The 10,991-nt window shown below is 39.0% G+C and overlaps 1 protein-coding gene across 2 annotated transcripts in view; it reads left to right on the top strand.

Annotated features, from left to right (window-relative positions):
- Positions 1-456: 456 nt before the first annotated feature.
- The window catches only part of wdr19 (WD repeat domain 19), a 17,226-nt gene continuing 6,691 nt past the window's right edge, over positions 457-10,991 (top strand). For both annotated transcript variants that reach the window (XM_068320790.1, XM_068320791.1), the window contains exons 1-26: positions 457-578; positions 1,060-1,151; positions 1,260-1,325; positions 1,450-1,575; positions 1,724-1,839; positions 1,936-2,051; positions 2,303-2,383; positions 2,608-2,720; positions 2,822-2,995; positions 3,073-3,143; positions 3,227-3,399; positions 4,006-4,126; positions 4,218-4,324; positions 4,423-4,539; positions 5,947-6,102; positions 6,399-6,546; positions 7,056-7,269; positions 7,541-7,700; positions 8,178-8,288; positions 8,649-8,758; positions 9,090-9,147; positions 9,430-9,570; positions 9,821-9,903; positions 9,985-10,068; positions 10,160-10,306; positions 10,737-10,861. In XM_068320790.1, the coding sequence (XP_068176891.1) occupies positions 573-578; positions 1,060-1,151; positions 1,260-1,325; positions 1,450-1,575; positions 1,724-1,839; positions 1,936-2,051; positions 2,303-2,383; positions 2,608-2,720; positions 2,822-2,995; positions 3,073-3,143; positions 3,227-3,399; positions 4,006-4,126; positions 4,218-4,324; positions 4,423-4,539; positions 5,947-6,102; positions 6,399-6,546; positions 7,056-7,269; positions 7,541-7,700; positions 8,178-8,288; positions 8,649-8,758; positions 9,090-9,147; positions 9,430-9,570; positions 9,821-9,903; positions 9,985-10,068; positions 10,160-10,306; positions 10,737-10,861 (3,016 nt within the window). In that variant the 5' untranslated portion in view covers positions 457-572. The remainder of the gene's footprint in view (positions 579-1,059; positions 1,152-1,259; positions 1,326-1,449; positions 1,576-1,723; positions 1,840-1,935; positions 2,052-2,302; positions 2,384-2,607; positions 2,721-2,821; positions 2,996-3,072; positions 3,144-3,226; positions 3,400-4,005; positions 4,127-4,217; positions 4,325-4,422; positions 4,540-5,946; positions 6,103-6,398; positions 6,547-7,055; positions 7,270-7,540; positions 7,701-8,177; positions 8,289-8,648; positions 8,759-9,089; positions 9,148-9,429; positions 9,571-9,820; positions 9,904-9,984; positions 10,069-10,159; positions 10,307-10,736; positions 10,862-10,991) is intronic.

Here is a 10,991-nt window from a genome sequence, read left to right as displayed (position 1 = left end):
ACATACAGTTCACTTAAACATCAATACATGACAAAAGATCACTTTGTAACTTTAACTTTAACAGTCCCATAAGCCTCAGTGCTCCCAACTCAGACCTGTCGCCAACCAGTGACCGCTTCCTTATGAGACTAAATGTTACGATCATTACTATCATACAGTATTAATTTCCTTCACTCCATGTGGATGATTTTAAATTACTTCTAATCCAGCAATTAGAAGTAATTTAAATGTTTTATATTTTTAAAATATTTTTATATTAGAAAAAATATGGAATTAAGTGGAAAAAACGAAGTTTTTAATTTTTACAGGGAAGCTGTTTCTTTACTGCGCACATGACAATAAACGCTTTGAATCCTTTGAATCCTGGAGACGACAAAGAGCATGTTCTTACTTCCCTGTATTTTTTCTCACGCGCTACTTTAGCGGCTCCTCATTGGCTGATGGTTGTTGCTATGACATCGTTTTAGCTTCTGCGGACGCTTCAGACGGAAGTATTGTGGAATATACGGGACATCCAGCGTCCGTGAGCAAGCTGTATAAAAATTAAGAAAGTTGAACGCGATAACACAAATATGAAGGTTAGTGCCGAGTTATTGACTTCCAGTAGCGTTACATCTGTTCTTACGTTTTCTGGTTGAGTTATATCACACCAAAGGGCTTCATTTGGCTAGCTAATTTAGCTCCGTGCTAGCATTAGCGTTCAGTAGCAAACTTGTGAAAACTGGTAATGTAACGTTATTGTCATTGGCTGAAAATGGTTAAACCAGCTATCTCGTTAACCACATCGTAAACTGCAGTTTACTAAAGAATCGGGTTTTTTTTTTAGTGCATTGTCGAACAGTTCCAAGCATAGTTGGCAAAATGTCAACTATGCTTGTTGTGACATTTCACCATGATGAGCGTATCGTGGTAAAATGTTATGGTAAGCCATTCAAATATGCAAGCAGTAAACAGAAAATTTGTCTTCCAAGTACATGCGGTGTAATTTTAAATTTCATATATCATTTGTGTGTTTCCCAAGTAAAACGCAATTAAACATTGTAATTATTGTGTTTATAGAGTCTTTTCACCCTGAATGACAAGGCCTGGTCAGGTTTTAGTCTACTTTATAAGTGGCAGAAAAGTCTTGGGAATTATATCGCTGTTGCAGGGTGAGTAAACTGCTGTTAGAAGTTCAGTCTAGTTTATCCATATACCTATACACACCCATTTTATCAGTACATTACTTAAGAATCTTGTGATGTTTTTTTAAAATATAGACATGACAACTCTGTGAAAATTTTTGATCGGCATGGACAAAAGTGGACTGAACTCAACCTTGCTGGGTAAGTTTAGAAACACAATTATTTACTTAAATTCTGTTTGTCAAGCCTGTTCTGGTTTCAAGTTACCAACTAAAAGTCTTTGAAATATCTTTTCATTTGTTCTTAATTCTCATGATGTCCCCAGACGCTGTGTGGGAATGGACTGGGATAAAGATGGGGACATTTTAGCTGTGATAGCTGCGAAATCCAGCTCCATCTTTCTCTGGGATGCCAGTGTCAATAAAACATCCCAGATAGACAGTGGTATGAGGTATGGAAAGCACACAACACATTTTACAAATGCTCTGACAGAGCAACATGCCCTCTTTCTAAAAAAAAAAAAGATCAAACCACTGTGACACAACTGTAAATATTTCAAAAACATTTGCTTTGTTTCTTGTTATTGTCGATTTCATTAGAGATCAGATGTCCATTATTTTGTGGTCAAAGTTGGGTCCAGTGTTGGCAGTTGGGACAGAAAAGGGAAATCTTTTAATTTACAATCAGCAGACCTCACGCAAAATTCCAGTCCTGGGTAATATACATACAAAGCAATTTCATACATATTTGTACACCTTTGTCTTATTTATATTATATTTGTTGTATCTCATCCACTTTCCATAAATACTAGGTAAACATACCAAGAAGATCACATGTGGATGCTGGAGTGCACAGAATTTACTTGCTCTGGGAAGTGATGACAACACTTTGAGCATCAGCAATCATGAGGGGGACACCATCAGACAAGTACACACACACACACACACACACACACACACACACACACACACATGCACACATGATGCTTAAATGTTTTAACTTGTTCATATGTGATATTTGTAATGTAACTATAGAGTTATCAAATTTTTCAGGTTAACTTGACGTAGGTTCAACAGCTACATATGCTTGTTTGTCTCAATTATTGGTGTTGTGATAAGAGAACAATTCTAAATATGGGTGAAAAAAAATTCCAATCTTCCGTTTTCTTCTTTTGCCAGATCACGCTTCGTGGTGAACCTGCAAATATTTGCTTTTCAGTTCTGAAGACAAATGAAAGGTCTGCTCAAGGAGAAAACACTGTAAGCTCTGGAGTTTTTACTTTGTCCTCATTTTTTATATACATGCTATATAATTTACACATTAATCACATGTTCACATATCATCTTGATTTAAAATGTCACCTCATATCTTTTGTCACAGTTTTATTGACCTCTAGATGTCTACTTTAAATGTACAGTGAAGCCAATTTTAACTTGTAATTCATGGCAAATATTATTTCCTCATAAAAATATTGACTCCTCAGGTAAGTATGTCTGTGGACAAGAAAATATTGACACTTGTCAATGTCAACAACCCTGAAGACCGGCAAGAATTGGCCTTCCAGCAGCACTATGGAAATATCGTGTCATATTGCTGGTACTGCATGTGATCACACAATAGCAAAACACAGGTACTAAGTCATAACAGTCAGATGTTTGTGTTAATGTTAGTTCTCACCCTTTGTGTTTTTCTTCAAGGTACGGTGATGGGTACATATTGACTGGCTTCTCCCGTGGGTACTTAGTAGTCATTTCCACTCATGTCAGGGAGATTGGGAATGAGATCTTTGAAATTCGCAATTATAAAGATATCCTAAATAGTGTGGCCATCTCAGCAGCTTTAAATAAGGTTGCTTCCTGTGGGGACAACAGGTACACACACTCTTTGAAAATAACCCAACTGCTTTGCTGTTGTTTTGTTTTTCTAACAAATCCATGTGTTATTGTAGCATTAAGATCCACGAGCTGTCTGAGCTTAGCGACATTATCAATGTAGTTGAGCTGGAAGAAGAAACCAAAGGTGAGGCTGCCCTCTTTTCTAACCATACCATCAGAGGCCATGTTGAACAAATCTCATACTTCTTCTTCCTCACTTCCATTTAGGTCTGGACAAGCTCAGTTGGACAGATGACGGCCAGCTTTTAGCAGTTTCAACACAGAAAGGGGCACTCCATGTCTTCCTCACCAAGCTGCCTATTCTGGGTGACAGCTACAGTACACGGTTAGCGTATCTCACCTCCCTACTGGAGGTGACGGTGTCCAACCAGGTGGAAGAGGTGAGGAATTGTAGCAATGTAACAAAAATGAAATTAATAATCCTCTGCAACGCCAGCCTGTGTTATGATTTTTTTTAGCAATAGCAAATTATTGGAAATCATATCCAGTAGTGTGACACAGTAATTTTGTTTCATTGATGGCAGCCATAAAATGAAGTACACTTAATTGCTGTTACATATGAGGTCAAAGAAATATGGAATGTTTCAATTTTTGTAACATAAGGCATAAAATCACTGAGGTGAGGACTGAAATGAGGAACACTGTTCTTTGTACAGTACAGTCATATATTGGGGTTTAGAGAAAAAATTGATGTGAGTGCTTCTTCATGTTTTATTCCTTAATATACTTAATAATTACTGTCTTTACTTCCAGTTAATTTTAAAAATATCAGACAAGCAAAAAAGAAGTATATATTATTAGTATCAAGAGTAAAAAATACAAGATCATAAAGACTACTACTACTTTATCGATATCCAAATGGTCCAAAAACAATCATTTCAGACATCTGCAAAAGATCAGCAAATAAGTGGGTTCAAGGTTGAGACTGATGAGAGTGCTGTATAACAGCAGGTCGACTCTGCTGACCATATCCAATCTTTTTTCAGGAGACTCCTGTGACCATTCAGGTTGAAGTAGAGCCTACTTTCATTGCAATGGGACCGTATCATGTGGCTGTGGGAATGAACAACAGAGCCTGGTTCTACACATTCCTGGACCAAGAACCTGGTGTGATTACCACATTGTGCAGTCTGTTTATATTTGTGCCATTGTGTGTGGGGATATAAATTAGTAATACATGGCTTTATTTTTCTTTTAGGTGTAAAGAAGCTGAAGGACATAGAGTATTTGGGGACAATAGCTAGCATGTGCCTTAACTCAGACTATGCTGCAGCTTTGTTTGAGGGAAAAGTGCAGCTTCACATGGTGGGTTATGTACATCTTTGTTTCTGTTTTACTGACAAGTGAACAATATTTGGATGGGTATCAGTATATGTCTTTTTTTGTCTCTGAAAATGTTCTAGATAGAAAGCAAAGACCAGGAGGAGAAGAAGCAAATGAAGTTGTTTCCAGATGGTGACAGACAAGGCCGGATCCTTTGCCATGCCCTCACTGCTGACTTTCTCTACTATGGCTCTGATGTGAGTATATGTATGTGTGGGTTGTGTTCCAGCACACACATGTGAATACATACTGTATATGTATGCATGTGTATATATATATGTATATATGTATGTACATACAGTATATACTGTATATGTATATATGTGTGTGTGTATACGTATATGTATATGTGTGTCTATATATATATATGTACATAAACACACACACACACACACACACACACACACTATATGCACACACACATAAAACTAATTTGTGTGAAGGTTTCACTTGAACACATAAGCTCAAACTCCTTGGTGACTGATACACTGATGAAGTCAATTTCTTGTATTTGCTCTGTACAGAACTGTATTTGTTATTTCATGATCATAGAACAGAGACAATCCTAAATTGATATCATATCATATCAGTTTTTTCTGCAGCATTTGTGCTGCAGGTGCACAAGTATTTTTTTTCCTCTACCCAGAAATTTATGGCAGTTGTATCACATTTCATATAGACCTTAACACAAAAAGTCTAATTGATTTGTGCTTTTGAAGAATCGTTGGTCATTCATTCATCTTCTACCGCTTCATCCGCTGTAGTGGGTCGCGGGGAGCTGGAACCTCTCCCAGCTGACTGGGGGTGTGAGGCAGGGGAAACTCTGGGTGCAACGCCAGTGCACCGCAGAGTTACACAGACGCAGACAAACATGCACACTCACACACTACGGAACGGTCAATTATCCTGAAGTGCATGTTTTTGGAGGTGGGAGGAAGCCGGAGAACCCAGAGCAAACCCACACAGACACTTGGAGAACATGCAAACTCCGCACAGAGCGGGACTCAAACCCGGAACTGCCTTGCTATGCGGCGACAATGCTACCCACTGCGCCACCGTGTCGCATTATGGAGACGACTGTATGGTGACAGGGAGGAAGAAAGGAAGCAGGACCCCAGTCAATGGATAGATGAGGGGTGATACTGGTTGGATTAGAGGAGCAGATCCACAGCGGATGGACGGATGAGGGGTGAACCTGAGAAAAACCTGTGAGGACATAGAACACAGAGACTCCAGGGAAGAAGTCGAGTTAGTATGGTGTGATTGGAGACTTGGTTAGAGAGAGGTCGGAGAGGAGGAGAGAGGAGCAGTGTAGGTCTAAAGACAGAACTGCGTACATATTTGTATCATGTTGTCATGATGCTGTTTGGTCTTTTGCTTTTTTAGCGGCTCTGTAATATTTGTCCTGGTTTTACTTTGGCAAAGACATCCATTTATTGATCCCTTATTAGTCATCTGTTACAAATGGATTGGGTGTTGGCTTGAGCTTACTCTACCAAGATTTTCTCATCCATGTTTTTGTCCATGACTTTTTTTCCATTTCATCTTTGCTTTACCCCTGTTTGCTTTATCTAATGGGTGTTGTCATCTCCTTCTCTCTTCAGTCAGGTAATGTGGTGTGTGTGTTGGTGGAGGACTGGGAAACCGTGTGTATCTACAACCACTCCGTTGGTGTGAAAAAAGTTTTCCCTGACCTAAACGGCACACGACTGGTTTTCATCGACAATAAAAATGGTGGATTCCTGCTGTCCCCTGCAAATGTCAGTACATATGATTACTTGACACATTTATGCATTTTGCACTATTAGATATACATTGGGCATATATACAGTGTAAGTAGAGGTTTTTACAAGCACATTACGCAAGTAAGTCATTAAAATACTGCGCTAAAAGGAGATGAGATTGCACTCATTTAGTCATTTAACCTTCTGCAAAAATATAAATGTATTTTATTCATATGCTTCTTATCAATGGCCGAGATTTTGTAGTATTTCACAAGCATAAAAGAAATGCAAAGAACAGATTTGGATTAATTGTGTGTGTTCATTCATTACAGAAAACAGAATCTTGCATTGAGCTGCCCAACTTCTCACCCACCATCACAGGAGTACTGTGGGACAACTGGCATGCAGACAGAGGAGTATTTGTAGCTTATGATGACGACAAGGTTTATACTTACGTCCTGCATAAAACCACCATATATGGTAGGGTGACACCACAGCAACAACACGCATAGCATTTTTACCTCAGTTGATGATTAACTCTAACATTGCAGAAATCAAGAAGAGTAAAAAACAAGAGTCAACTGGACTTGCTTAAAGTTGTTTGAAGACATTTCACAGTTCTACTGAACAACTGAAACGAACTGAACTGAGCTGAACTAAAGAAGCCTCTTGGATGAGAGGAGAAATGTCTTCAAACAACCTTAAACAAGTCCAGTTGACTCTCTCTATGCTCGTCTTGATTTACCTAAACCTGTATGACTGAGAACATACATAGAGATTTCTAACTTTTAATATATTAGTGAGCTGTCAAATGCAACTGTTGACCTTTTGAATTGTTTCCCTGCCTCATGATCTGCCATTGCTATACAATATGTGTCACGTGCCTGATGGAACGCAAACATCTGGCACCTCTTACCTTCTTCCTCTGACCTTAATACAGCAAAAAGACAACTGTAATTTCATTGTATATTGTCATCCTTCTTGTCAAGGCCCACGGGTGGTGTTGGTTGGAAGCACCACTCTCCTTCACTCCCAGAAACCTTTGCTGTTGTACAATGGAGAGCTGACGTGTCAGATGGCAAGCGGCAAGACCAGTGAAGTGTCTCTCAGTACGCACTCCTTCCTGAAGCATTCCACAGGCACAGCCCCAAATTCACCACCGGAGCTCAGCAAGATGATCGAACAGGCACTCACCCTCAAGAGGTTGTTGGCTTGAATTATTTTGAGGTTGAATATTCTCAAAGTGATTCTTTAAATAAATGTGGAATTAGTCACAATTAGAATAGAATATTAATAAAGTTCACGTTGATTGATGTTTATGAGCATTCGTCACCTCTGTTAGTGTATCATGAATGGACAAGTAATGAAACAAAATAATAGGTCACACATATATACAGTTTGCAAAATTTATGCAACATCCTATAGTGTAGAACGTACAACTTCATTATGGGACTTATTTTGTGCTCCTTTCCAGGTTCCATGAAGCCTTTGATCTCTGTAAGTCTGCAAGTAGTGAGAAAGACTGGGCTGAGTTAGGCAAAGCCTGCCTGGTCCACATGGAGGTTGACCTTGCAATTCAGGTCTATCGCATGAATGGGGATGTTGGCATGGTTATGTCATTACAGGATATCCAGGTATGACTCACAGACATAACAACACACACCACTGTTCATACATCACTCCCTCTAACATTATGGCAGCTTTCCAAATTTCTTAAATCTGCTTGAGAGGTAGAGAATAGGACCTGTATATTTGTATGACGTGCTGCTGCTGTAGAAAAGCATACTCACTCCAGGACAACTAAAAAATACAAAAAGCAGTGACAAATGATGTGTGGCTCCTACAAACATAGACGGACCAGACACTGTTTTTTTTTTCTTAATTTTGTCTGTTTTTTTAGTTTAATAAATGTTAAAAGGCTAGATGTTTCTGTGTTCAGAAAATGCACAATACTGTTGGAAATACTCTTTACGTGAATCTCTTTTGGATTTTGTGACAACGTGATTATTTTGTAATTTGACTTTTATGAATAAAAGTGATGGTAAATATCAAATCAAAATCAAAAATATCTCTCTCTGTCTCCTGCTTTCACTCTTTCACCTTCCATCCAGGGTATCGAGGACATGAATTTACAGGCAGGGCATTTGGCCTTGTTTCTTGGAGAATACAACTTGGCTCAGGACCTCTATCTGTCCTCAAGTGGTCCAATCGCTGCACTGGAGGTACACAACAATACAAGCATATTAATTCAGCATTCATTATTTTGAATCTGAGCGAATTGTCCAAACAATCTCAAGGTCAGTTGTTCAGTCTTTGGCTCCAGCTGCATGTCGTAGTGTCGTGGGTCAACATATTGAGCAGTTGTTGAGTAAGTGATCGTGTCAATGATTATCACCACATAAATAGGAGCCACTGCCACTGTAGTGTGAATGTGTGTGAACGAGTGAATGCTAGCTTGTGCTGTAAAACAATCCATAGCAGCAGTCTGTTTACTTTTGCCTTTTGATGGTAGAGTAAAAAAAAAAAACCGGTATATAATCTGTTCAGCTTCCATGATGTGTGTGCATCTGTGTGTCTTTTAGATGAGGAAAGATCTGTTGCATTGGGACAGCGCTCTTATGATAGCCAAGAGGTTAGCAGAAGACCAGATTCCCTTTATATCGAAAGAATATGCCGTCCATCTGGAATTTATGTAAGTATGCAAACACAAACACAGTCTTGTGGGCAGCAGTTGCACAGTGGTAGAGCAGGTCATCCAATGATCGTAGGATTGCCGGTTTGGTGGTGATTGGAGAAGCCGTTTGCGCCGATTGATGTTTCCATCACTCTGTCCCAGGGTAGCTGTGTCTACACATGTAGTTTACCATCACCATGTATGAATGAGGAGTAAATGAATAATGGAACCACTGTGAAGCTCTTTGAATGTCCAGAAAAGCGCAATATAAATGTAATCCATTATTATTATTGAATAGACCTGACTGTGATCTAGACTGTGTCTAACCCTCGTCTCTCCGTCGTTATAGTGGAGACTATGTAAATGCTTTGGCACACTATGAAAAAGGCATGACCCACGTTAATCAAGTAAGTACAGCATATTTGATGTGAAACTTCTGCACTGATAACATTAATTTTTTTCTCCATACTTTTCAAACTCTTAAGTGCTTCTAATCAATAACTTAACACAGATAGCTGTCCTCATGCATCCAAAGAAATCCACTTCCTATGAAATGCCTCTTTGACTTATCAATTTTTTTTTCTGTGCATTTTCAAAGAACACTTTGAAGAAAGAGTTTTAGCTGACAGGCTGAGATACTTTTGTTGTTATAAAATATTGTAGGATTCCAATCTTACTACTGTTTCCAGGATCATGACGAAGCATGTCAAGCAGGTATAGCTAGGATGTCCATCAGAATGGGTGACATCAGGAGAGGAGCTGCTATTGCAATTCAACACCCGAGCAGAGTCCTAAAGAAGGAATGTGGAGCCATACTGGAGAATATGAAGGTGAAGAGTCTCTCTTATCTCCTAAATAATGTGTTTCGGATAATTCCCAAAGTTATTGTCTGCCACAAATTAAGTCGAGCAGGATGCAAAAATTTTTCTGTCTTCTCCATTCCGTCTGTCCATTATATTACATTTGTAGAACAGAACTCAAAGACTGTTTGATGTTTTTTTTTCTCAAAACACTCATCAATCAGAGGTTGAAGCAGTGTCATTTATATCCTCCTCTGTGATTTTCATTTCTGTCTTGAAGCAATTCTTTGAAGCTGCTCAGCTTTATGAAAAGGGCCAGTATTATGAAAAAGCAGCATCAGTCTACATCCGTTGCAAGAACTGGTGAGACGAAAAACAAATCAAAACTTAGACATGCAGATTTCTCTCCTACTTTATACAACACTGTTTGTCCTTCCACCACAGGGCAAAGGTGGGAGAGTTGCTTCCACAAGTTTCCTCTCCTAAGATCCACCTGCAGTACGCCAAAGCCAAAGAGGCAGACAGCAAGTAAGTTCTTAGTTTGAATGTCAGTCACATTGAAGATGGTAAAATTATTAGCGAAGAATAAATGTAGCATACTGCGCACTGCTTGTACTAGGTATGAGGAAGCTGCACAGTCTTATGAGAGTGCCAAAGACTGGGACAACGCAATCCGTGTGTTGTTGGACCACCTGAAAAACCCACAGGATGCAGTTCGTATTGTGAGGGAGACACGGAGCATCGACGGAGCAAAGATGGTCGCCAGGTAGGACAAAGAACAGGCCTGGTCTACTCTCTGAGCTATGAAACTTTTGTATTGTCAACCGGGAAGTTACTGTCATGTCACAGGATGTACTGGTAAAAAGAATTTATAAAATTTGCAACTTTATCAACTAATTGCTGTTTCTTTTTTTTAATTATGTAAGCTACTAAACATAGAAAAAGAGCTATAATTAAAATATTCAGTGGTGTCTTCAAATTGTCATTTTGTCTGTCCAAATCTCCAAAACAGTCCAGGGATTTTCAGTTTATGCTTACTGTATATGAAATACAGGGTGTCTGTGGCTCAGGGGTAGAGTGGTTATCTGTTGTACTGCTAGCTTCTCACTGATTATTAATCTGTTTGTGTCCCCTCCAGTTCTTGTCATCTGCTGCTTTCTGTTTGTGGAATAAACATATGTTCATGTATGCCTCAGGTTCTTCCAGGGATTGAACGACTACGGATCAGCCATCTACTTACTGGTCCTGTCTCAGTGCAATGATGAAGCCTTCCAACTGGCACAGCAGCACGGACAAATGGAGGTCTACGCAGACATTATCGGTACCTTTGTGTGTTTATTTTATTTTTTTTTAAATTTCAATTTAGAATACACAAGCATAATGGGTCTAACGTTATACTGTGTCACAATTTTTTTACTTTCAATGAAAGGGTTGAAATTTAAACAACTGCT

The sequence above is a fragment of the Antennarius striatus genome, chromosome 8 (genome assembly GCF_040054535.1).
Source record: "Antennarius striatus isolate MH-2024 chromosome 8, ASM4005453v1, whole genome shotgun sequence".
NCBI classification, from domain to species: domain Eukaryota; kingdom Metazoa; phylum Chordata; class Actinopteri; order Lophiiformes; family Antennariidae; genus Antennarius; species Antennarius striatus.
The sequence above is the reverse complement of the archived record's forward strand: the minus strand, read 5'-3'. Positions and strand labels throughout refer to the sequence as shown.